Source organism: Babjeviella inositovora (genome assembly GCF_001661335.1).
Source record: "Babjeviella inositovora NRRL Y-12698 unplaced genomic scaffold BABINscaffold_2, whole genome shotgun sequence".
NCBI classification, from domain to species: domain Eukaryota; kingdom Fungi; phylum Ascomycota; class Pichiomycetes; order Serinales; genus Babjeviella; species Babjeviella inositovora.
Genome location: NW_017566839.1, coordinates 910,373 through 935,523, shown reverse-complemented (window position 1 = coordinate 935,523; position 25,151 = coordinate 910,373). Strand labels below are relative to the sequence as shown.

General features: G+C 49.5%; 9 protein-coding genes and 1 non-coding gene across 10 annotated transcripts; 8 read left to right on the top strand and 2 right to left on the bottom strand.

The window, feature by feature from the left end:
• Positions 1-1,390: 1,390 nt before the first annotated feature.
• On the top strand, positions 1,391-2,038 carry SFT2 (Sft2p; the record flags this gene model as incomplete). The annotated part of the gene is made up of 1 exon (XM_019131562.1): positions 1,391-2,038. The coding sequence occupies one exon, from the start codon at positions 1,391-1,393 to the stop codon at positions 2,036-2,038; it is 648 nt and encodes a 215-aa protein (XP_018987126.1).
• Positions 2,039-2,445: 407 nt separating this feature from the next.
• On the top strand, positions 2,446-6,765 carry CDC48 (AAA family ATPase; the record flags this gene model as incomplete). The annotated part of the gene is made up of 4 exons (XM_019132434.1): positions 2,446-2,494; positions 2,559-2,961; positions 3,991-4,097; positions 4,367-6,765. The coding sequence occupies 4 exons, from the start codon at positions 2,446-2,448 to the stop codon at positions 6,763-6,765; spliced, it is 2,958 nt and encodes a 985-aa protein (XP_018987125.1).
• Positions 6,766-7,478: 713 nt separating this feature from the next.
• On the top strand, positions 7,479-9,028 carry VCX1 (Vcx1p). Its single transcript, XM_019128019.1, has one exon. It carries the CDS (start codon positions 7,633-7,635, stop codon positions 8,884-8,886), a length of 1,254 nt encoding a protein of 417 aa, XP_018987124.1. The 5' UTR covers positions 7,479-7,632; the 3' UTR covers positions 8,887-9,028.
• Positions 9,029-10,418: 1,390 nt separating this feature from the next.
• PCL2 (cyclin) lies at positions 10,419-12,109 on the top strand. The gene has a single exon (XM_019128018.1). The coding sequence runs from the start codon at positions 10,659-10,661 to the stop codon at positions 11,925-11,927; it is 1,269 nt and encodes a 422-aa protein (XP_018987123.1). The 5' UTR covers positions 10,419-10,658; the 3' UTR covers positions 11,928-12,109.
• A 100-nt stretch (positions 12,110-12,209) lies between these two features.
• Positions 12,210-12,684, bottom strand: BABINDRAFT_58475 (uncharacterized protein). The gene has a single exon (XM_019132306.1). The coding sequence runs from the start codon at positions 12,602-12,604 to the stop codon at positions 12,299-12,301; it is 306 nt and encodes a 101-aa protein (XP_018987122.1). The 5' UTR covers positions 12,605-12,684; the 3' UTR covers positions 12,210-12,298.
• A 1,683-nt stretch (positions 12,685-14,367) lies between these two features.
• Positions 14,368-16,467, top strand: FAA4 (long-chain fatty acid-CoA ligase; the record flags this gene model as incomplete). The annotated part of the gene is made up of 1 exon (XM_019132433.1): positions 14,368-16,467. One exon carries the CDS (start codon positions 14,368-14,370, stop codon positions 16,465-16,467), a length of 2,100 nt encoding a protein of 699 aa, XP_018987121.1.
• Positions 16,468-16,983: 516 nt separating this feature from the next.
• BABINDRAFT_160032 (carboxylic ester hydrolase) lies at positions 16,984-18,612 on the top strand. Its single transcript, XM_019128017.1, has one exon. The coding sequence runs from the start codon at positions 17,070-17,072 to the stop codon at positions 18,462-18,464; it is 1,395 nt and encodes a 464-aa protein (XP_018987120.1). The 5' UTR covers positions 16,984-17,069; the 3' UTR covers positions 18,465-18,612.
• Positions 18,613-18,899: 287 nt separating this feature from the next.
• BABINDRAFT_t95 lies at positions 18,900-18,971 on the top strand. Its single transcript has one exon. It is a non-coding gene; the product is annotated as a tRNA-Pro (tRNA).
• A 74-nt stretch (positions 18,972-19,045) lies between these two features.
• On the top strand, positions 19,046-23,552 carry VPS15 (ubiquitin-binding serine/threonine protein kinase). Its single transcript, XM_019128016.1, has one exon. It carries the CDS (start codon positions 19,095-19,097, stop codon positions 23,277-23,279), a length of 4,185 nt encoding a protein of 1,394 aa, XP_018987119.1. The 5' UTR covers positions 19,046-19,094; the 3' UTR covers positions 23,280-23,552.
• Positions 23,553-23,558: 6 nt separating this feature from the next.
• GPI8 (GPI-anchor transamidase) lies at positions 23,559-24,702 on the bottom strand. Its single transcript, XM_019128015.1, has one exon. It carries the CDS (start codon positions 24,690-24,692, stop codon positions 23,571-23,573), a length of 1,122 nt encoding a protein of 373 aa, XP_018987118.1. The 5' UTR covers positions 24,693-24,702; the 3' UTR covers positions 23,559-23,570.
• Positions 24,703-25,151: the final 449 nt, after the last annotated feature.

Here is a 25,151-nt window from a genome sequence, read left to right as displayed (position 1 = left end):
GCTGTGTGGGTGGGAATTGTTTAGTCCGCTGCTTTTTAAATTGCATGCAGGCCCTGCAGATACTTGCATCAATCTCACCAAACCTTCTTCGGCCCTTGGTCGCTCCTTGATATATGGCCGGACCTAACTCTAGTAATGCGGCCTACGATTTAATTTCTGCATATTGAGGAAAAGCTACAGGCATGTCGTTACGACCGCGACACCATGTGCAAAGGTCTTTTGGTACTATCCTGTCTCGCTATAGACATTTAGCTAGCATTCACCAGAGGAAATTATCCCCTTCTGGTTGGCAGGCACCCTTCTAGGATAATTCCCCTGTATTTCTCAGGCAGAGAACACGAAGTTCGCTTCATTCTGTCGAAGGCTAAACCTACAAGAGTCGAACGCCATTGATCCTGGTGCAGACCTGGGTGCCTCCAGCATCTGCATGTGATCTCACCGGGTCAAGGAAACTATGGTCCGGCCAGGCGGGGTTTCCTTTCTAAATAACTTTTCTCAAAGCTTATTCAATTATGTTTTGGTATTACAGGTAGTAACTGACCAGATTCCCCAGATCTTCCGTTGTACATGGAGGTTGAGCGTTACATTTGCATGTGGCATTCTCACCTGCCTCACTGGGCTTGTACACCAAAAACGACAGATCGGTAGGGATAATGGGATAGTTTCTTTTCCAGCTTGCTTTTCAGTAATTCCCCTATATTCAAATGAAGACCTTCAAAGGTGTTTGGTATCGCCGGACGGCTTGAATGCGAATTTGTTCCCCACTGAACAAAGTTGGGACATTCAACCGCAATTCACAGGACACAGCAGCAACTTCTAGGCAAGACCTTGTACGTTTACTCAAACTTTGGATATTACACTGTATGAAAATAAAATCGATCGAAATAGGCTATATCTATGCTTCCCCCAAGATTTCGCGGGGGGCTTTCAGGGACCAATGTATCCGAAAAATCCTTAGGTTTGGCCTGCTATATGGTGGTTTACACACCAAAGATAGTGTAAAAGCATGTTGACTATACGTCTTAGTAAGGTCCCGTCGCTGTCTGAATGAAAATCTACTCCATGCAGAAAAAATTTAGACAAAGATTCTAAGTTCTCGATATATCGGTAAATAATAGTGCTGTGATACCAAGAGTATTTTATTGCATCTGAAGTATAGACTGAAAGTAATCCGCATTCGCTCTATCAGATTAGTGAAGGCACACGACTCTGTATGTCGAACCGATGCGTAAAGCTGAGCCGCTTGGGCTCAGCTCACAATGAGGCGAAGCTGCGTGGCAACTCTCCTGCATTCATGCGGTTGTATTATTTCTCTAAATGTCAACTGGCATCTTCGTGCCTCTAAGCACAACATTAAACACCCGTTTACCGCATAAAAACAAATCGCAATATGAGTAGTGAAACTGAGAGAAACTTCCGAAACCAGTTTGCGAGATGGAGTTCGGCCAACCCACCTTCCAGTGAGACCGCCCAAGAAAACGGTGGTATCGGAGGCATGTTTTCCAGCTTCACCAGCAAAGTCAGCTCTGGTGCTAATGATATGTACTCGAGATTGCCACTCTATAATGGAGATGGCAGTGAGGCACCAGCCCAGGAACCGGAGTGGTTCCAACTCTCCCGGTTCGAAAAGTTGTTGGTCTTTTCCTGTTGTCTCTTGGGGTCTGCTGCTTGTTTCCTCCTCGGGTTTTTCCTCTTCCCAGTCTTGGCCTTAAAGCCGAGAAAGTTTGGATTATTGTGGTCATTGGGATCGTTGCTCTTTGTCGTGTCCTTTGGGGCTCTACAGGGGCCGGTGAACTACATCCAGCATTTGATTTCCAAGGATAGGTTACCCTTCACGGTGATCTTCTTTGGATCCGTGATTTCCACCATTTACTTTGCCGTGGTGGTGAAGTCCTCCATTTTGACTTTGTTGAGTGGGATCATGGAGGTCTTAGCGGTCATCTACTACACAATGAGCTATTTCCCATTCGGCGCACAGAGTTTCCAGTGGTTCCTCAGCGTGGCCGTCAGTTCCATAAGAGGGTCTGTTGGAATTTAAAAAAGGATGAATAAACAGTGGTATCTAAAGAGGGCTTCATGGTCGAGGTTAACCTCGCCATTCAATTTATCGTGTCACCACCGAGTCATCTGGTGCAGGTAGTTTCCAAACTTTCTCATGGCTTACTCAGATCTGTGTTATCCAAGCAACATGAAATGATTCAATATTTATTCTCCATCAGAAATAATAAAAAAAAACACACCTAACTTTTCTGTTGTGCTCCCCCACACTTTGACTCTTTCGCTTATGTAAGCACCCCTTTTGAACCTTAATTTTCACTAGGCAGCTATGTCCCACTGGACCGTAAGCCCAGCGAGACCACCCCCACAAGCCATACTTTTTAGTCAGCTCCAGCCTTTTTACCAAGCTCGATTTATCCCACCACACATTGCTCAACCATTTCCAAGATGTCCGCTGCCCATAACGCCGCCTGTATTTTCTGCAAGATTATCAAGGGTACGTCGTTGAAGCATTTCACAAGCCATACTCCTTACCTCAGAAAAACTAACACCCGCTCTAGGTGATATCCCCTCTTTCAAGCTCATTGAAACCCCATTGACCTATTCTTTCCTCGATATCCAGCCAACTTCCAAGGGCCATGCCTTGGTGATTCCAAAGTACCACGGCGCCAAATTGCACGATATCCCAGATGAGTACCTTGCTGACTTGTTGCCTGTTGCTAAGAAGCTCGCCATTGCCGCCGGCGTTGCCATTGAGGGTCCAGGTGGCATTGGCTACAACATTTTGCAGAATAATGGGAGAATCGCCCATCAGGAAGTCGACCATGTTCACTTCCACATGATTCCAAAGGTCGACGCTGCTACCGGTTTGGGGGTCGAATGGCCAGCTCAGGAGACTGACTTTGAAAAATTAGGGGCTTTGCACAAGGAATTAACCGCTGCTCTTGAACAACAAGTCAGTAAGTAATCCAACTGGACTTTAAATACCGATCAAACGAAACGTTCCGCCAGACAGCATGTTACTGACATCTGCAGAACCTCTGAGATTATAGCTAGTATGTTTGATATATGGTTATAACCTTCACCAGTTGAAAACGTGTAGATTAATCTTCATGACGGGGTCTGATAGAGTCGAATGACATTAGGGTATGACGTATACAGATGATACTAAACGACGATTGGGATAACGGCGGCCGCCATAATCGGTTACCGTAGACCATGTATCCGGAAAGAAGGTCCTTATGTATAGATGGGACAGGCGAAACGAAACCCCCGAGGGGCCTGTTAAAGAACCACCAAGGTGCGAAATTAGCGACAGATGACCGGGTGTAATCATTATCCTGAACTTTAGCCCAGACCTATGCGGTCTTGGTATGAGTTTAACGGGCTTCCCCAGCGCCATTTAGTATATGGCCCGGGTAGCCACTTAGGTCATGGCCAGTATTCAAACCAGGTGGTATGGGCTTCGGTCTCTAGACACGTTAACCTCTAAATATAATTGAAACATTCCACCCGTATAACGGCGGGCAGAGACTGCCCGTAAATCCTTCCGCGAGCATCAACCCGTCGCACCATAATATTTGTCCTATATATTTATTTAGATTAGATGGTTACTGATATTGTACCACAATTGGTCAAACTAGATGACGCCTTTACACGACCTAAGCTCTGGCTCTGGTTTGGAACTCCATGGAAGACGATAGAAGGGTGTCATCCTGCACCTAGCTGCTCCTCCCTCACTGATTAGGGATTGTTACCCGCAGCAAGGTCTGTCTTTTTCGCCACTGATCTTTAAGGCCAGCACTAATCGCGGCGGGCGTGTGCGAAACTGGCGACGTCAAATCTCAATCGGGGGGCCAACTTTGGCGTTGTCATTCAAAAGCGATCTAGCGATTGAGCATTAAAAGCTACCTTTTACAGCAAACAGATTACCCAGTTTATCTTACAATAACTTGGTTTTTCTTTCAGACGTATACACAATCCCTATTTGAGTACCATGGTTGATGAAAAGAAGCCGCTTTTAGATGCCTCTGGCTCTGATATCAAGCAAGACGATGGTACCGCCACCGCCATTTTGAGAAGAAAGAAGAAGGACAATGGTATGTATTATTTCTTGGTTCGAGGAGGAACTGAAAAAGTGGTGTAAGATATTTTCAATGCTTTTTGGTCAATGGACTGGCGTGAACTCAAGGACATCTCTTGGGTGTACAGCTGCCATTCTTGGTTGAACGTTAAGATATCCAGCAAATGGTTCATACCTGATAGCATTCCGTGATTAAACGGCAGTGGCCCCTTCAATATTCACTATTTCTCGTTTATTCCCGCTCGCCTATCTTTCATATCCCTAGTTGTGTACTAACCTCTTTAGCCTTAATCGTCGACGATGCCGTCAACGACGACAATTCCATCATTTCCATGTCCTCCAACACCATGGAGCTCCTCCAGCTCTTCCGTGGTGACACTGTCCTCGTCAAGGGTAAGAAGAGAAAGGACACTGTCCTTATTGTCCTTGCCGATGACGATTTGGAAGACGGAATTGCCCGCGTCAACCGTGTTGTCCGTAACAACTTGCGTGTACGCCTCGGTGATATCATCACCGTGCACCCATGTCCAGACATCAAGTACGCCTCCAGAATCTCGGTGCTTCCTATTGCCGACACCGTTGAGGGCCTTACCGGTTCTCTCTTCGATGTTTACTTGAAGCCATACTTCGTGGAGGCCTATAGACCCGTTAGAAAGGGCGATCTATTCATCGTCAGAGGTGGTATGAGACAGGTTGAATTCAAGGTTGTTGACGTTGAACCTGAGGAGTACGCCATTGTTGCCCAGGACACCATTATCCACTGCGAAGGCGAACCAATCAACCGTGAAGACGAGGAAAACAACCTCGCCGATGTTGGTTACGACGACATTGGTGGCTGCAGAAAGCAGATGGCTCAGATCCGTGAGTTGGTCGAATTGCCATTGAGACATCCACAACTTTTCAAGTCCATTGGTATCAAGCCACCAAAGGGGATTTTGATGTACGGTCCACCCGGGACCGGTAAAACCCTTATGGCCCGTGCCGTTGCCAACGAGACCGGTGCGTTTTTCTTCCTCATCAACGGTCCAGAAATCATGTCCAAGATGGCCGGTGAGTCTGAATCCAACCTCCGTAAGGCGTTCGAGGAAGCCGAGAAAAACTCCCCGGCTATCATCTTTATCGACGAAATCGACTCCATCGCCCCTAAGCGTGACAAGACCAACGGTGAAGTCGAGAGACGTGTGGTCTCCCAGTTGTTGACCCTCATGGACGGTATGAAGGCGAGATCCAACGTTGTCGTCATTGCTGCCACTAACAGACCAAACTCCATTGACCCGGCCTTAAGACGTTTTGGTCGTTTCGACAGAGAGGTAGACATTGGTATCCCGGATGCTATCGGTCGTCTCGAGGTGTTGCGCATCCACACCAAGAACATGAAACTTGCTGACGGTGTCGATTTAGAATCCATCGCCGCTGAGACCCATGGTTATGTCGGTGCCGATATTGCCTCCTTGTGTTCCGAAGCTGCTATGCAACAGATCCGTGAAAAGATGGATCTTATTGACCTCGAAGAGGAAACCATCGATGCTGAAATCTTGGACTCCCTTGGGGTCACCATGGAAAACTTCCGGTTCGCCCTTGGTACCTCCAACCCGTCCGCCTTGCGTGAAACCGTTGTCGAAAGTGTTAATGTCACTTGGGACGACATCGGTGGTCTTGACAAAATCAAAGATGAGTTGCGTGAGACGGTTGAATACCCGGTTTTACACCCAGAGAAGTACGCCAAGTTCGGGCTTTCTCCATCAAAGGGGGTGTTGTTCTTCGGTCCACCCGGTACCGGTAAGACGTTGCTCGCCAAGGCTGTCGCCACCGAGGTTTCCGCTAACTTCATCTCCGTTAAGGGTCCGGAATTATTGAGTATGTGGGTTGGTGAGTCTGAATCTAACGTCAGAGACATCTTCGACAAGGCCAGAGCTGCGGCCCCGACTGTTGTGTTCTTGGATGAGTTGGACTCCATTGCCAAGGCCCGTGGTGCCTCTCCGGGCGACTCTGGTGCCACCGACCGTGTGGTGAACCAGTTGTTGACCGAAATGGACGGTATGAACGCCAAGAAGAACGTTTTCGTCATCGGTGCTACCAACAGACCAGACCAGATTGATCCAGCATTGTTGAGACCAGGACGTCTTGATCAGTTGATCTATGTGCCATTGCCAGACGAGAAGGCCAGATTGTCTATCTTGGAAGCACAATTGCGCAAGACTCCGTTAGAGCCAGGCTTGACCTTGCACGAGATTGCCAAGAACACCAATGGTTTCTCCGGTGCCGATTTGTCCTATATTGTGCAAAGAGCTGCCAAGTTCGCCATTAAGGACTCCATTGAATACCAGATCCGTTCCGACCTCGAAAAGGAGAAGAAGGCGGCTGAAAAGGCGGCCCAGGAGGAGGCCGGTGTCAAAGTCGAGGACGTTGAAATGGAGGCTCCTGTTGAGGAAGAGGAGGATCCAGTTCCATACATCACCAAGAGCCACTTCGAGGAGGCTATGAAGACCGCTAAGCGTTCTGTTTCCGATGCCGATTTGAGGCGTTACGAGGCGTACGCCCAGCAGTTGCAAGCCTCTAGAGGTCAGTTCACCAACTTTAAGTTCCCAGACGGTACTGCCGACGGCCCTGCTGCTGGTGCTGAGGGTGACGCTTCTGGCGCTGCTTTCGGTGCTAACGATGAGGATGATGATCTCTATAGTTAGGTGGAGCGTAGAGCTGGTGGGTGTGAGATCCACCTTTGTCGCAAAATTTCGTGGTTTATGTTTCATATTTCTTTCTACTCTTTCTTTAATCAATTTTTGTTAACCAGATGTTCAGATTAGCGTGTACTATATGCGAGGCCAAATATAGCGGGAGCTTCAAGCACCCCTCTGATAAGCTGCTGATGCTAAAGAAGAAACTCTGGTGTGTACACCGGTTGAAATTTCTTTACGGTCAGATTCTAACGTACAGGTGTTTAGCTATTTGGCAACAATAAAAAAAAAAAGTCGCAGTCCGTTTTGTCTTGGGACAACTGGGGTTTTCCGTGAAACTCCTGCACCGAAGGTTATCGTGTAACTGCAACAGTATAGCCAGTCAGCGGAATTGTGTTGGCCCCTGAAGCTGGAAATTTTATCACTGCGCGCGCATCTCGGAGAAACTACGTAGCCCCGGTGTCTCTCACCTCCCATGTATATCTAATGCATAACACATTTGATATTCGTTTTACTGGTGAGCTCTAATCAACCTGTCTGGCTTGGTAATCTCCGCTAAAGCTTGATACCTTCAGTCAAGCTATCCTGCATTTTAAGTATGTCGCTGTACACAGCCTCGTTTTCTTTATATTTTCATTTTGACAGGGTGTGTCCCAATCAGGATAATTATGCAGGCGGCAACGATTTGGGTGAGATCGGTCACCGTAGCGAGCAATCGTACCTGAAACGAGGGCCTTAATGCATGTTCTCCAAAGTTTTCGGGAACCTGCGGTACGGGTGCTACAGCTAGTTCCTCTCCGCAATCACAACCAATATTTATTCAACGTTTGCTGCAAGTTCTTGCTCTTTTCCTCCTTATTGTCACTATTTTACAATATGGCTTCTACCGTGGTGTCTCAGACCGTTAAGTCGGTCAAGTTGACGTTTACGTCCTCCCCTATCACCTTCCTCCTTGCTGTTGTTCCCGTTGGTCTCGTCGCCGGCAACTTGGGCTGGTCGTCCAACCTTGTTTTCTGGGTCAACTTCGTTGGAATCATCCCGTTGGCCTCGGTACTTGCGTTTGCCACTGAGGAATTGGCAGAACACGTAGGTCAAACCCTCGGTGGGTTGTTGAACGCCACCTTTGGTAACGCCGTCGAATTGATTGTCTCCATCATTGCTCTCAGACAAAACCAGGTCAGAATCGTGCAGGCCTCGATGTTGGGGAGTATCTTGTCTAACTCCTTGTTGGTTTTGGGCTGCTGTTTCATTGCTGGTGGGTACAACCGTTTGCAGCAGGTCTTCAACCAAACCGCCGCCCAGACCATGTCCTCTTTGATGGCTTTGGCCACCGCTGGTTTATTGATCCCCGCTGCCTTCCACGCTTCCTTGCCAACCCCACAGCCGGGTAAGGGTTTACTTGATCGCTCCCTCATAAGCACCTTGGAATTCCCGGTTCCGGGGACGTCCGACGACCAAGTCTTGGCTTTGTCCAGAGGGACCTCTATTATCTTGTTGGTGGTGTACGTCTTGTTCTTAATTTTCCAGTTGGGGACCCACAAGTCGATCTTTGAGCAGCAAAACACCGAGCTAGACAACACAATCACCGAAATTGCCCAGCAAACCAGGGGCGTGCAGTTGCCAACTGACGAAGCCGACGCTTCTGAGGAGAGCGAGCACTTGTCTCTTATCGCTTCGTTGATTGTTTTGTTCTTGACCACCATCGTTGTGTCTTTTGCTGCTGACTTCTTGGTTGGCTCCATCGACGATCTCGTGGCAAACAGTGGCCTTTCCAAGACCTTCATTGGTCTTATTGTGATCCCCATCGTTGGTAATGCGGCTGAACATGTCACCGCCGTTGTGGTGGCGGTCAAGGACAAGATGGACTTGTCTATCGGCGTTGCCATCGGCTCCTCGTTGCAGATCGCTTTGTTTGTCACTCCGTTCATGGTTTTGGTCGGTTGGGCCGTCGATGTTCCAATGTCCTTGTACTTTAGCACCTTCGAGACCGCAGTTTTGTTCATGTCTGTTTTCATCTCCAATATTGTCATCTTGGACGGTGAGTCCAACTGGTTGGAAGGCGCCATGTTGTTGTGCACCTACCTCATTATCGCCTTGGCGTTCTTCTACTACCCAGACAGCGCTCTTTAGATGCGTTTAAATTAAACTATTTAAATAAAATACAATCCTATAGGTGTCAGTAGTATATCATATCGGTATGAAAGGAAGAAGGGATGTCCATGGTACGGTGTCAATGGGGGACCTGATTTAGTATATTCTGAATAGAAATATGGTCTACACTTGGCAAAGTTTGTTTATAATGTCCATCAAGGTTTTAGATCGTACGTATATTGATTAGCATAGCCTATATCTTTCTGTCGGGTTGCATTAAAGTTAATTGTAGATGATGGTTCCCACGTACACTCGAGAGGTTGTATTAGACGCATTCAACGGTCAGGACGGGTGGAAGTACCCGGGTACGGGTCTTGATTTTTCTACCATGATTACTAGATTCGGCCGTGAGAGCACGAGAAAGGGCTAATTAACTTCCCAATTGGGACATGTTTCCAACGCTTTTGTTAATGTTTCATGGGTCCGAAATATAGTCTATTGCGATATAACATGATCTTACATCTGTGTTGTATCCTCCCCTGGTTTGGTCCGAGGTAGTGGTTTGCTAAACTCCCAGGATGAGCGAGACATTTGTGCATTACGACCCTTATGTTTCATTTTGTCCCAATCAAGATATATTGAGGTGCCAAGAGTATGCCGATGGGCAAAATATTTCCTAAAGGGGTTAAATTTTGACTGAGAGAGGTTGCAACCCGCGTCGCAAACAATAAGTTAAGGTTTTAGTTCCCTTACAGGGGAGTGTATGCAAGATGAACTGCCACGTGAGGAGAGTAAAATTCCAATAAACCAGGAACCTGAGGCAAAGATAACAATCCACCTGATGTACAAACCTAAATGCAAACTCTATACCAGCAACTGGAGTCGCCGATCATCCACCCTATCTTTAGGTTTCGAGCTTCGCCGCATTCGACAGTGCGGCCCCCAGTAACACTTACTGTTTATTCGGCCTGTTATAACCTGGGTCTGAATGCTTGAGGACAGTGCAGTGTTTTAGGGCCTATAAATAGCCCCAGGCCATGTGGAACTGTGTGTTTTAACGTGAAACCTCACAGAACGCAGACTATCTGCATGTTAATTGAGGGGGGAACAATCACTTCCAAAGGACGGGGGACGCAAGAATCTGCTGGTAATTTCCGAGCTGGGACATTTACCGGTACATGCTGCGCGGATCAATAAGATTGTAAACGCTTACCGCTAAACGAATGCACGGATGGGTGTTATATTAGTCAGTGCGTACCTATCCGATTATGTAGCGAACTGGCGGTTGGTATGCAACCATCCCCCTGCAGGTTTTCTTACATGACGCGTCGCGCACAGCACGCGTTTCAGCCCAAGTTACTATGAGAAAATTCGCGTAAAACGCGATGACTTGTGCAATGACCTGCATCTATAATGCAAGTTTGGCTCCTGCGACCTCCTCCCGTCTCTACTCTGCAGCAGTTTACTATGAGAAAAACAGGGTGAACCACCTTACAGATTCCTGAGCGGTTAGATCACTTACTACGGGCCCGACCAGCATACAATCCCGCATTTGTATCTACCAGGATGTTGGAAATCCGAAGCATCCATCGTGCAATGCTCCAAGGGTTACGGTCTAGTCCAAGAAGCAATCTCTTTTTTTTTTCATCTCGTTATTTATTTATATGCTCCATCACCCCAGCCTCAGTCTAGTTAATTCAAGTATAGACCTTAAACGACTCTTTCCTCATATATAGCTCTTTCCCACTATTCCTACGTGCTGTTGCTTCCTGTCCTGCCATACACAATCCCAATATTTACTTAATTTCACTATGAGTTCCACAGATCGCGCTGCCTTGAAGAAATTCGTCAGACAACCTGTCAGCCACGAGATGGTACACTACTTGGTTGCAACCACCGAGTCCATCATCAAAGTGAAAGCTCAGACCTATACTCCCTCAGCTAACAGCTACCCTTCTCCACCCACCACCCCTCCGGCCACAATCTCCAACAGTCCGCTGAGAAAGAGGGATGAGTTTAAGTTCACTCCACCTAGCCGCACCTCGCCTATCTCCCTCACAAACTTCATCAACAACTTGATTCACTACTCAAACGTCCAAACGCCCACCTTGATGTCCTCGTTGGTGTACTTGGTGAGGTTAAGAGCCGTGTTGCCTGCCAACGTCTACGGTATCGAAACCTCCCGTCACCGCATTTTCCTTGGGTGTCTCATTATTGCCGCCAAGAACTTGAACGACTCCTCGCCGTTGAACAAGCACTGGCAGAAATACACCGATGGGTTGTTGACCCAGTTAGAGGTGAATGAATGTGAACGCGAAATTATCGCCCATTTGAACTGGTCTTTGAACATCGATGAGATTGACTTGATCAACGTCTTACAACCGTTCTTGGCGCCTATCAAGGAAAAGATTAGAGCCCAAAGAGACCAGATGATGTTGAGTCAGAGACAGTCTTATGCGATGTCCAATTCTTCGTCCGCCAGTAGCAGCATTGCGTCCTCGGTCCGCGGCTCTATGAACTCGCTTGCCCGGCAATTCAGCCAGCAAGCTATTCCACTGCAGAGAATCACCAAGTCGGCCTCACAACGGAGAATGAACTTGTCTACCTCGACCAACTCGATGGCCTCCGCTCCGTCCTTGACGGCCTCCAACTCTAAGAATAGCCTCTACTCCTCGGCTCTGATTTCGTCCTCCAGACTGTCTGTCTTCACCCAAATGAACGGTGCAGCCTCCTGTAACAACTTAACCAACATCCCTGAAGATGCCCCCGTCCCTGTGAAGCCAGTGGCTCCCGTCTCTGCCCCGGCGGTTGCCATCTACAACGAACAAGAAGTCTCGGTGCAACAGCCACCAGTGCAAGGTGAGGGGTTCAAGTGCCGTCCGTTGAGGTTGTCCCAGAGTGTCAATAAGGCTAGTATGAACTACAAGTTAAAGGAATACACGTTGCAGCGCTCTTCGGTGTATATGAGGGGCTCCAATGACTTGGATGAGGAGGATGAAAAAGAGAACCAGCCGGCAATGAGAAACACCAAGCCAAGATTCAGTTTGATCAACATGGACAACCTAGTCATGGCCGAGTAGAGGTTTCCTCTGTTTGTCTCTCGCTTACATGGCACTACATCACTGCATCTGCGTTCTGGTTCACTACACTTCCGTTCGACTTTTTTTTTTGATTACTTTCTGGGTGGGTTATACGGCTGCTTTCTTTTTCTGTAAAATATTTTGCAGCATAATTTGATATTGCATGGTTAGACTTTCTGTAGCATCACAGTCGTAGGGAGGTTCAGTCCCTCAGCATCACTAAGGGTTGAAATACCGGAGCTTGCATTTAGCATTCTACGAGTGACTGGTCAAAAATTCCTTCATTTTTCATATATCAACAGGTGGGATAAGCTAGATATATACAAGTTCCAACTAGGGTACAGCTTCTCCATTAGATTCATCCGGTCTGCTTATTTCCCAAATGGAACCTCGATCCCCTTAGACTTCATATCCTGTATCATTCTTTCTTTCTTGATGTCTACGTATCTCTTTTCCTGGAAATACTTGACCCAGCTGGAAGCACAGTCTCTCTCAAACGCCTTTAACGGTTTCGCACAAGCGGAAGCAACTTGCTTATCAGCACCTGGCGCTAAAGAGTTTTCAATCTTGGATTTGTCCAAGCAGGCAAAGAATAAATCACGGGATTCCCAGCACTGCTTACGAGCAGAACGATTTGGAGCGTCGGTTTGCTCCTCCTTAAAGTTGAGCCAGGTCATGGTGTGTATGTGTGTGATGGAAGTATAAAGATATATTGAAGGTTCAATCAGGGTATGCGAGATTGAATAACTAGGTTAGCTTTATTTCTTTCTGGTGTACTTTTCCAGAGAACGATAGTTGCCTCCTGACGAGGTTCATCATTTTCTTTAAATCACGTTACTTTTGGTATAGAGACGACTTTTAGAGCTAAAGGCTTCGTAGCCGTATACCCACAACATGCAGTCTGAGCCTGGCTAGCGTAATCTCTCACTTTCAGACTTTTTCAGGGTTCTTTATATTTCTGAATCTTCTAGTTTTCTCTTTCATACTTATGGGAAGTTGGAAATTGGACAGAGGCTGGGCGTTTCTACGATAGCTGCGCTGCTGGAGTGATGTAGATCGGCGATCGCCTAGGGAATATAGGCGATCGCCATCTCGAGATCTGGAAATACGAACATGAGCTTACAATGGTCGTATTAAACCCTGTGGAATTTTACCGACAAAAAATCTCTCAGCTGATGCGGTGGTCTAAATTCAGTCCAGCACAATGTTAGCTCAAATAACGCTAGAACGGGACATATGATCCAATCAACTAAACAAACACTGCAGCCAACTTCCAAATCCTCGCCTTGTCTAACCATGACAACTTGTGTCCGTGGGTGCTCCAAATGCTATACCAGCCCTTGGGCCTGCATTCGTGCACGGAATTTTCACTCCAGAATCTAATTGCCATATCAAAAAACATAAGGTTAGCATATCTCGGTGTTTCTTCCTGGATGAGGGTTTTATCCCTCTTGGTGTCTAAGCCGTGTTGACCAAACGCTGCCAAGCGCTGTGGGGCTCTCCGCCATTACCCCGCAGCTGTCTGCATACATCCTTGTCGTATCAAGCATGGGCGTGAACTGAGGGCTCATAATCTGTACGGCCACCTCAGATCTGCCCTTTAGGATCGTCGTCTGGCAGCCACCTGTATTCTTTGTGAATTAGACCATGCGAGACGAGCTATAGGGGCAAAAAGGCACCGCCTTTTCACATGCAAATTTAACCCGGTACTTGAGGGGCTCTTGGCAATTGAGGCCTTTTGCTGATGATCTACGTTTAGCAGAGAATTGACATCTAGTAAAGGTATCGGTTTTGCCCCGACACCACGCAATCACTTGTCATGGCTAAGCCCAATTTAACAGAGGTTGTAAAACCTTCACACTGTCGCACGACCTGGCGGAAATTTTACTCGTACTTGGCATGTCACATGTCGGAAAGCTAAAGCTCCAACCTTAATCTGTAGGCTGTAATGACGAGGCTCGTCATTCCGGAAATTCACGTTTTGACTCTCTTCTGTCCTTAAGCAGACAGAAATGAGAATTTAGTCATAACCAAAAGTTTATTTTGCTTCCCCTCATGGCCCAAGGCCTTAGCCCTCCTACATGCCACAAAATTCATGTCACGACGGTCCAACGGGCACCTACCGGGCACTTAGAAAGCTATGTATAAGAGAATCACCTGAACCCTGTTCCACCTCAGGCCTGGGTCTTACGACTCGCTTCGCAGTGTACATCTATTGTCTCTTGCACATGAGAAACAATCTGCATACACTAATCTTAGCCTCTGCTCAGAACCGCCCCTTTGACCCCGGCGCCGATCCAAGCTTTAGTCCACGCACGCCCTGCCCAAGGCGTCCCAACAACGAATTCTGTTTGCTGCACGTATATAAACAGGGGCCCGCCACTTTTTCCCAATCCCTCTTTGCCCCCCCTCCTCTCTCTCCTCCCCTTTCTAATTAAACATGGTTTTCCAAGTTACAGTGCCTGTGGGCGAAGCCCAGCCAGGTGAGACTGCTCCAAGAAGATACTATAAGTATAAGGATGCCCCGATAACCCTTCCACCCGGCTACAAATCGCGCACCGTGTTTGAATTCGCAGACGAGGCGATGGCGACGCATGGCAACAACAACGCCATCGGCTACAGAGACTTGATTGACGTGCACGTCGAAACCAAAAAAATTACCAAGATCGTGGACGGCGAGAAGGTCCAGGTTGACAAGGATTGGTTGTACTACGAGTTGACTCCGTACAAGTACATCACCTTCAATGAGTTCCGCTCGCTCTACCACAACTACGGGAAGGGGTTGATCAAGTTGGGTTTACAGCCAAACCAGGCCGAACGCTTCCACATCTACGCTGGGACCTCCTACAAGTGGATGTCCTCCTTCCTCGCGGCGCAGACCCAGGGTATCCCTGTGGTCACCGCTTACGACACCTTGGGCGAGGCCGGCTTGATCCATTCCTTGGAGCAGACCGGCTCCGTCGGTGTGTTCACTGACAATGCGCTCTTGGGTACCTTGATCAACCCGGTCAAGAAATGTCTGGCAATCAGATATATCATTCACTCCGAGCCGATCCTCGAGTCCGACAAGAGACACGGTGGAAAGATGTACAAGGACGCCGCAGATGCCGTGGCCAAGCTCAAAGAGGTGAACCCGAAGTTGGTTATTATGTCGTTCGACGAAGTTATTCAGTTGGGGCGTGACGCCGGCGACTCTATCCCGACCAACCCACCAAAGCCGGAAGACTTGGCCTGTATCATGTACACCTCTGGTTCCACCGGTGCGCCAAAGGGTGTGGTGTTGAAGCACGAGAATATCATTGCTGGTATTGCCGGCCTTTCCGGAATCGTGGATAACAAGAATGTAACCTGCGACGACACCGTGATTGCCTTCCTTCCGTTAGCACACATCTTTGAGATGGTGTTTGAGTTGGTGACCTTCTACTGGGGTGCCGTTTTGGGTTATGCTACCGTCAAGACCTTGACAGACGCCTCCTTGCGCAACTGCGAGGGTGACATGAAGGTGTTGAAACCAACCATGATGGTGGGTGTAGCCGCTGTCTGGGAGTCCGTCAAGAAGGGGATCTTGGCCCAGGTGGCCAAGCAACCAGGCTATGCCCAGAAAGTATTCTGGGGGGCCTACAAGACCAAGAACGCGATGACCGCGAAAGGAATCCCAGGTACCGGCATCATTGACAACATCATCTTCAAGAAGGTGAAGCTGGCAACCGGTGGGAGATTAAGATTGACCATGAACGGTGGATCCCCAATCTCCGCCGACACCCAGAAGTTCATCTCCACCTTGATCTGTCCGATGCTTCTCGGATATGGGTTAACCGAAACCTGTGCTAATACCACCTTGGTCGATCCGGCGCACTTTGTGCAGGGTGTGGCCGGTGCCGTCACCGGTTCCATCACCGTCAAGTTGATCGATGTCGCCGAGGCGGGCTACTTCGCCAAGAACAACCAGGGTGAGGTCTTAATCAGAGGTAAGGCCGTCACCGAGGAGTACTACAAGAACCCGGAGGAGACCGGTAAGGCCTTCAACTCCGAGGGCTGGTTCTGCACCGGTGATATCGGTGAGTGGACTGCAAACGGGTACTTGAAGCTCGTCGACAGAAAGAAGAACTTGGTCAAAACCTTGAACGGTGAGTACATTGCGTTGGAGAAGTTGGAGTCCATCTACCGTTCCAACACCAATGTCATCAACATCTGCTGCTACGCCGACGCCAACCACTCTAAGCCAATGGGGATTGTGGTTCCAAACGAGCCGGCCATCCGCCAGTTGGCCACTGACTTGAAGTTGTACAGCGACGTGACGTCTGTCGAAATGCACGAGTTGTGCGCGAACCAAAAGTTGTCTAAGGCCGTCACCGACTCTTTGTTGAAGACCGGTAAGTCTCAGGCCTTGGTTGGGATTGAGTTACTCGTCGGGATTGTGTTGGTCGATGAAGAGTGGACCCCACAGAACGGCTTTGTCACTTCTGCCCAAAAGTTGCAGAGAAAGAAGATATTGGAGAGCGTTCAGACGGAAGTAGATGCGTTGTACGCACGTAACTAGTTTTTGTTCCTTTTTTATATAATTAATCTAATCATCTATAATAATGGAGTAGCGGGGTCATTATCAGTATTTTCCTGAGGCTGACACAGTGTTGGTTATAGATGGCAATTCTCGATTAGCTTAAATAGTTTAAAGGATTGGTATCGGCGCTTCGATTACAGTCTTGTCAGGATCTATGGTCCCGTCCGTTAACTCGCATTTTGTTAGTGTATCGGGGGGTAGGTGTACACTGATATCTATTCCGTAGCTACCTCACTAAATAAGGTCAGTCAGAGTTCGCCCTACCTGGGGCTGTCCCAGGTGCCATATCACAAAGAAATTAGATCTCACCTAACACTCAGTCCCAACACTCAGTCCTAACGCATGACATCCCCTGCACTTTCCTAGGTCACGTTTGCTGGGGAAACCAAAAAAAAGAAACTCATTCAACCTGCACAGACATCTTTAATTCCACTGGCATCGATCTTTTTCTTATTTTAGGCACTGTTTACATTTTCACCACTCTGGGACACACCTATTGTTACCTGAACCCGTAAAGCATCGCATCTCGTCTCATCCTTTTGGATGGCTGTTATACCGCTCTAAAAAGGCATACACACACCATGAACTGGAGACCCACGCGAACCTTCCACACATACACCAAACTATGCAACTCCTCCTCGGCCCCGTTTAACAATCTCGGCGGTATCTTGAGCCAGTTGGGAAAAATCTCCGGGCAACTCCCACAGCTCGCCAGAAAATGGAGGGAAAGCAGTTTCGGGGACGCCATTAGAAACGAAGTCTTTAACGTCAGAGACGACCAGATTTCGTCATCGCACTACAAAAGGCCCACCCAACCGACGGGGGTGCCGTTCTCAAAGCTCTTGTCAAACTCGTTTCCGCTTTCCGTAGCCGAATCCGTCAGAGACTATAAGGACCGCCACCAGGTTTTACGGTTTCAGGATGAGTTGCTCTCGACGTTGCCTTTCTATCCAGAGATGGATGCTACCGGGCGCGTCGCCAAGGTATTGCTGGTTCCGGTGTACGGAATTAGCGCTCCAAGGGCCACCGACTACATTAACGAGTTCTGCATCTACCCCCCGGGCAAAACGGAGGCTGATTTCGCAGACTTGAATCACTTGGTCGTGGTGCACGGCTACGGCGCGGGCTTGGGATTTTTCTTAAAGAACTTTGAGGGTTTGTCCAGCGGGTTTGAGGCTGGCCTGAAGCCATGGGTGGTCCACGCGATTGACCTTTTGGGGTACGGGTGCTCGTCGAGACCGGAATTTCACTATCCCAAAGTCGAGGACCAGAGCCAGCAGTTGGAGATCACCGAGAGTTGGTTTCACGACTCGTTTGAGCAGTGGCGTGTCCAGCGTGGCTTGACGAATCCCGAAAATATCTTGTGCTGCTCACATTCCTTGGGAGCCTATTTGTCCGCAACTTACTGCATGGCCTACCCCAAACGGTTCAAGAAGCTCATGATGGTGTCACCGGCCGGGATCATCAAGCACCGTACGCCGAAACCGGTTCCGGCTTGGTTTGACTACTTGTGGAACAAAAACATCTCGCCCTTTGTATTGGTGCGCAAAACCGGTCCGCTCGGCTCGCTCTTTGTCAGTGGGTGGACCTACCGACGCTTCTCCAAGCTTGCGAGCTTGTTTGAGAAGCAGAAGTTGCACAAATACACGTACGGGATCTTCAATGCCAAGGGTTCAGGGGAATATATTCTCAATTACGTGTTGGCAGCCGGTGCCAACCCCAGATTTCCGTTGCTAGAGCGACTTTCCCAGAAGATGGCGGAGAGGCGTGATGTCATCAACTGCGATTACACCTGGGTCTACGGAAAAGATGACTGGATGGATGTCCACGGCGGCGAGTTGTGCAGCAAATTGATCAATGAGCAGACGGGCCACCAGAGCACGGTCGTGGAAGTTCCCGACTGCGGCCACCACATTTATCTCGATAATGTAGAGGCGTTTAATAAGTTGGTGGTGGACGAAATGAAGAAATTTTAGATTTATAAAACCACATTATGTGTTAACGGTTGCACGTGTCTGAAGGACCATGAAACTTCGGACAGTGAGGATTTGCCCTTCCTTTCTAGCGAAGCTTGTGCGCTCGTAGCTATACAACCGTACTTTATTGATTAATATACACAACGCTAATTTTTGCAATTCAACGTAGGTTTTTATTATTTTGTACGTAAGCCATGTAGACCTCTATGTGATTCTACGGATGATGATAACCCTGGAGTTCCTGCCGTTGATTGAGGTATTTATCTCCTAGATATGCTATAACATTCAACTTCATTGATCGTAGTTCAGTTCTCACCCCTCCTTGATCGATACTACCGTAGATTCTATATGTGATACCCAACCAAGCTTGCGGGGGTTAAACGTACATCTACATCTTTGTTCTATCATTGTCCTAACACTTGTCTCACATATATCGGCCGTGTGGTCTAGTGGTATGATACTCGCTTTGGGTGTGAGTGGCCCAGGGTTCAATTCCCTGCTCGGCCCGATATTTTTCGCGATTTTGATTTTGCGGAGACGCCGATAAGAACATTAACGTATTTTTCCGTCTGTGTTTCTTTCTTCCCCAACACACTTCTACACCACTCCCATCTACCCTATAATCATCTAATGGGGATCAATTCGTCTTTGCTCGCTCCAGCAGCGCCGGGCATTGCCATCTCGTCCTACGTGGAGGCGTTGGAGGATGTGCAGTACGTGAAGCTGCTTGGCAACGCGCGGTTTTTGAAGACAGTCAAGGCGTTGGACGCCTCGGGCAGCGTTGTGGTGAAGGTTTTGGTCAAACAGAATGGTGCCAGTTTGCTGGACTGGGTCAAACAACTCACGGACCAGTGCGCACGCTTGCTGGGCATCGCGAGTGTCGTTCCGTACGCGGCCGTTATCGACACGCCACGTGCGGCCTATTTGATCCGCCAGTACTGCCGTACTAATCTCTATGACCGTTTGAGTACACGGCCATTTTTAGAGACGATCGAGAAAAAGTGGATCGCGTACCAGTTACTCCGCGCGCTATACGCGTGCCACACCCGCGGCGCGGTGCACGGCGATATCAAGACGGAAAATGTATTGGTAACCACATGGAACTGGGCATTGCTCACAGACTTTGCGCCGTTCAAGCCAGCATATCTTCCGGAGGATGACCCAAGCTTATTCTCCTTCTTCTTCGACACATCGCAGCGGCGTGCGTGCTACGTCGCGCCCGAACGCTTCTTTGCGCCAGACGAGGCAATGGGCAAGGTTGGGGGGGTTACCGAAGCGATGGACGTGTTCAGTCTCGGGTGCGTCATCGCGGAGTTGTTCCAGGACGGTGCCCCAACCTTCACCTTAGCCCAGCTCTACAAGTACCGGCGAGGGGAATACGTACCGCCGTTGGACATTGAAGACGACGATATCCGAAGCTTAGTGCGGAGCATGATCAGTCGCGAGCCGAGTGAGCGACTCTCGGCAGAACAATACTTGAGTGCACGCGCGTTTCCTACTCACTTCGCTTCCTTCACCTACGAGTATCTCAAAAGCTTGTCGGATGGCGCACAACGCGGCATGGAGGAGTGCGACTACAGGATTGAAAAAATGTTTCTGGATTATGACAAGATTGCGTATTGTTTGGGGTTGGGCGGAGAAAGAGAAAAGGTGGGGGAGAACGCAGTGGAGATGGAGTTTACGAATACGGCGATCCCAGTGAAGTTGAAGATGCCGGGGGTGGCGGTGTATACGCCACGCGCAAATACAAACTTGCGCGGCAGCACGGATCTGCCAGTTCGCTTGCCCGCTATTCCCCTTGAACGCCTCCCCACGAACCGGCCCGCTAATGCGGGCGAGGCAGCACTACTCTATTTGAGTGTCATCTTCACCTCCATCCGCAATACCAGTCACGCGGCGTTCCGACGCCAGGGCTGCGACTTGGTGATAGCTCTCGGTGAGCACGTGCACGATGAGGCAAAGCTCGACCGATGCCTTCCGTACCTCATGGCGCTTCTCGATGACGCGTGCATAGACGTCCAAGCCGCGGCGTTACGCGCGCTCACCCAGCTCCTCCTCACCGTTGCAACCATCACGCCCACAAACGTGCAGATCTTCCCTGAGTACATTCTCCCTCGCCTAGTCTCCTTCTGGAACCGCTCGGACAAGTACGTGAGGATGGTGTTCGCCGCGTGCTTGCCGCACCTCTCGGTCGCTGCGAAGCGCTTCTACCACCTGGCGCGCGTGCTACAGGCAAATGTTTTGGTTGAGGCGGACCCTGAGTCTGAGAACGGTGTTTCCGAGTCCAGTCTTTCGTACGACACGCTTGTGGACGAGTTTGGTAACTTGGCCGTGCGCGTATTGACAGACAGCGACGCGGGGGTCAAGATAGCCTTGCTCCGCAACATTCTCCCGCTTTGTGAGTTCTTCGGTAAGGACAAGACAAACGACATTGTCTTGAGCCACCTCATCACCTACTTGAACGACAAGAACCCGCAGTTGCGGGTATGTTTCGTCGAGAGCATCGTTGGTATCGCCATCTACACCGGCGTTGTCAGCCTCGAGCAGTACATCCTCCCGTTGCTCGTGCAGGCGTTGATCGATCTCGAGGAGTTGGTGGTGGTGCGTGCGATCCAGGCGTTCGCGCGTTTTGTCGCATTGGGCATGGTGCGCGAACGGTGGGGCTTAGTCAGCAGCTGTTTCCGCTTGGTGTTACACCCCAACGAGTGGATCCGCCAGGCCGCATTGGCGTTAGCGGTCACGGTTGCGCGCAATGCGGACGCGGCAGATGTTTACTGCTTCCTCTACCCGCTCATCCGGCCATACTTGGAGCACGACGTAACCACGTTCGATTGGAACACGTTGTATCCGTGCTGCCAGAGACCCTTGTCACGTGCGGTCTACAATCTCGCCTTGTCGTGGTCATTGAAGACGAAGAAGACGTTGTTCTGGGACGGACTGGAGCCCGGCAGCGCGCCCAAAAACAGGGACATTCCGTTGTCCCAGGAGGACAAAACCTGGGTAGAGCGCTTGAAGACGTCGGGGATGCGTGAGGAAGACCTCTGGAAGGTGGTTAGGTTGAAGGACTATGTATACAAGGTTGCGCGGTTGAGTCTCCCGTCGGATAACCCGGTTGGCACCATTGACATCCAGAGTATGGGCATTCTCCCGCGAAATGTCTTTTTCGAGACTCATTCGGCGGACCAGTTTGAACCGGAAGTGTACCGTTCGTCCTTTTCGCTTGATCTCTCCGAGTCGTCCGTCAGCCTCTCCAGCGAGTCGAAGCTCGTTTACGAGCTCAAGCCCGAGCGCCAGCGTGCCATTGTGAAGAGTGGGGGCTCGCTCGTGCTTGGCTCCGTCTTGTCGGCTCCGGTCTCCCAGATGAACCAGGAGTTAGTCTACGGTAGTCTCAGCCGGTCGGCGAACGTCCAGCGGGGGCATCGCCCCAAAAGCATATCGCCACCCACAGTCGTACACACGTACAGTGGAAAGAATGCCCATATCACCAAGTATTTGGCCAAGATCAGCTTCGTCCCCACTCTCGACGAGTTTCCTGAGTTTGGGTCCACCCGTACCGGGGTCAGCCATGCCACCAATGTCAAGTGGTCGCCGAAGGGCACATTGGTGGCACACCTCACGGAGCACATATCTACGGTCAATGTCGTGGCCGTCAGCGGCGACCAGAGCTATTTTGTCACGGGCAGCGACGATGGATACATCAAGATCTGGGACGCGGCGTTCCTCGAGCGCAACATCACGGGACGGTCGTCATTTTCCATCTTCCTCGACTCGCCCGTGCGCTGGCTTTGCTTCCTCGACGGCCGCGACGTTTTCGCGGCCGCCACGGCCTCGGGCGATATCGTGATCTTCCGTGTCGAGCAGGACAGTGCCCCACGCGCGTTCCGCGTCGCGGTCATCCGGCGGTACAAGCAGCCAGAGGACTCGCCCGTGGTTGGTATGGAGTTTCTTGTCTCCAAGAAACCATTGCTAGTGCTTGCGATGCAGAATGGCAAGGTCTGTGGGTTGAACGCCATCACCATGGAGATCGAATGGACTTTCACGAACCCCCTCACCTTTGGCAACACCACTGCCTTCTGTGTCGATCCTCGGAAGACGTGGATCTTACTTGGGACCGCCAAAGGCGTGCTCAGTTTGTGGGACTTGCGCTTCGAAACGCTCGCCAAATGCTGGAGGTTCCCCCAGGGCTTTCCTATCCGGAAGCTCATGCCGTGTGCACGCGACTTCACCGTTGACCGCCGCAAGGGTAGGTATGTGACGCTTGTGGGTGGTACTGGGGCACCCGAGGCCACTATCTGGGATATAAACCGACTCCAGTGCCGCGAGGTCTTCACCAGCGGTGAAGCCTTTACTAGCGGCGAAGCGCTGTACAACGTGGTGGAAATTGACCCCGTCAAGTGTTTCGACTACTCGTCTGTGGATGCTTTGGGTTCTTTGAGCCTAGAGGGAGACAAAAGCAACACGTCACTCTGTCTTGTTGAGGCACGAGATGGGGCTACCAAGACGTCGTTTGTGCTCACAGGTACCACAACTGTCACATGCTGGAACGCCAGTGATCCGTCCGGCTCCAAACATATTGGTGGCGACATGCGAGTCACCAGTAACCAGGTCAGCGTGTCGCTTAGAGTCACGACAAACGAACGGGAATCCCAAGGTCGGAGGTCCGTGGCGAAGACCCCGGTTAGTATCGTCAGCAAGGACCAGCTCAGTATTCTCAGAGCGCATCGGGATGTGATTACCGGAATAGGGGTTATATTGCGGCCGACTGAGTTGATCATCTCAGTGGATCGTTCGGGTGTGGTTAACGTGTACAAGTAGCTACCATCTTTTTTGAGGGGAGATTTTGACACAATTACCGGTAATATGACGTATTTGCAACTCTCCATTTACAAACCTGGTATTGCAGCCCGGGATTTTGCGTGTATAATTAATGAATCTCTGTCTTAAGGGGAGCTAAAAACACCTATACGAGTCAGCATGCTTGCTATGGCATGGTCAACTCTTCCTTCTATATCTGGTGTATTTTATTCGTAACTATTCCGAAAGCAGTCTCGCAAATGAGAGTAATCTCGCATAATCCATTTATTATTTAAACCACGTTTTTTTTTTTTACAACTTCAACTTGTAGCTGGCAAAGTACCAGATGGCAGTAAAGCCGGCCAATGATAAAAGACTCACGGCGGTGTTGCTGCTCGAGAGCTTGGACGCGGCCAACTCGGCGTTGATCACAGCCGTGCCACTATGAATAGCTCTGGGCGTGACGGTTTCTGACTGACCGATGTAGGTGCCGCTCTCGTCGTGGTTGAGCATGTACAAGATGTCATCTTGCGATTCATCCTTTGCGACAGTCTGGACATTGCCAAAAAAGTCAGTTATCTTCACTTCGGAAAGGTTGCGCGGGAAGGCGTCGGTGCTAATCCCCGCATTGGAGTGCATGTTTTCAAATGTGTACAAAGCAAACAAGTCCGACATCGTCTGGGAGGAGTTCTTCTCGATTTTTTCCAAAAACTCAAGGTTGAAGTAAGTGAAGCGGTCGATGACAGCCACCCCGATATCCGTGTCCGAGTGGTGGGAGTACGAGGACTCCTCGTAGGCGGACGACCCCACAGCCAAAATGTTTGGCGAGTAGAAGCGCGAGTACATCGTGTTGGCCTGACACGTGTCGATCATAAAGAAGATCTCGTTGTAGCGCCTCTTCTCGTGCATCTGCTCAAACGCGTGCGCAATATCGTAGGAGCTGATCTCCTCCGCATCCTGGAACTTCAAGAACTCGTTGCCCCCGTGGCCGGTCAAATAGATGAAAATGTTGGACCGCTCGTCTGTCAACAAACGCTTGGACTTCGGGTGCTCGGGGCCCCATCGGTCAGTCAACAATCTGACAAAGTTCTCCACCGTCACTTCGTAGCCTCTGTAGTCCACCTCGATGGCGTCACCGTACAAGTCTAACTGTCTGTCGGCGTTGTTGAAGACAGCACCGGGGAAGGCGTTTCTGGGGTTGCACGCAACATCATCGGAAAGCATGAGAATGATCTGCGAGTCTGGGATCCCCAAGCGCTTCACTGTGCGGTACATGCTGAGCGCGTTCGCCATGTGGCGGTAGTTGAACCAAAACCGCGACGTTGACACGATGATAGCCCAGTTGTTTGTGTGGTTCGACGCATTTTCGGCCTCATCTGCAGAGACATAGTGTAGCCAGCAAGCCAACGTTAAGATGAACGGCAAGAGTCTCATGGCGGGTGAGGATTGAATCAAAACACGAGTGGAGAGACACGTTGCTTTCGCCTGTCTCTGATATTGCGTATACAGTATGGTCACGTGTTGCTACAGTCACGTGAGTTTGAAGAAAAGATATTGTGCAGAGGTAGGCTGTCGTTTAAAGGACGAATCGACTTACTAGACTTTAAGCTAGTAAGTCAATCTTCGAATATAAGGATAAAGGAAAGAAGATGGGTGTTTTTTTTTTCGTAACCTGTTTGGTTCTTCATTAAGACAATGCTGGGGCATGTGAAACAGGCGCTCTTCCCATCCATGAGATATGGCGCGGTTATTTCAAATTTCATAACTACTAAGAGTGTCATGAGTTGTTTGTCATGTTTCTATTGAGGTACCCTGACTGGGGTTTTAAAGTGGTCTTCCAACCTATGTAAGGTTCTTTGGTAGGTCTACTAGCCTACGTGACAATGAAACTCT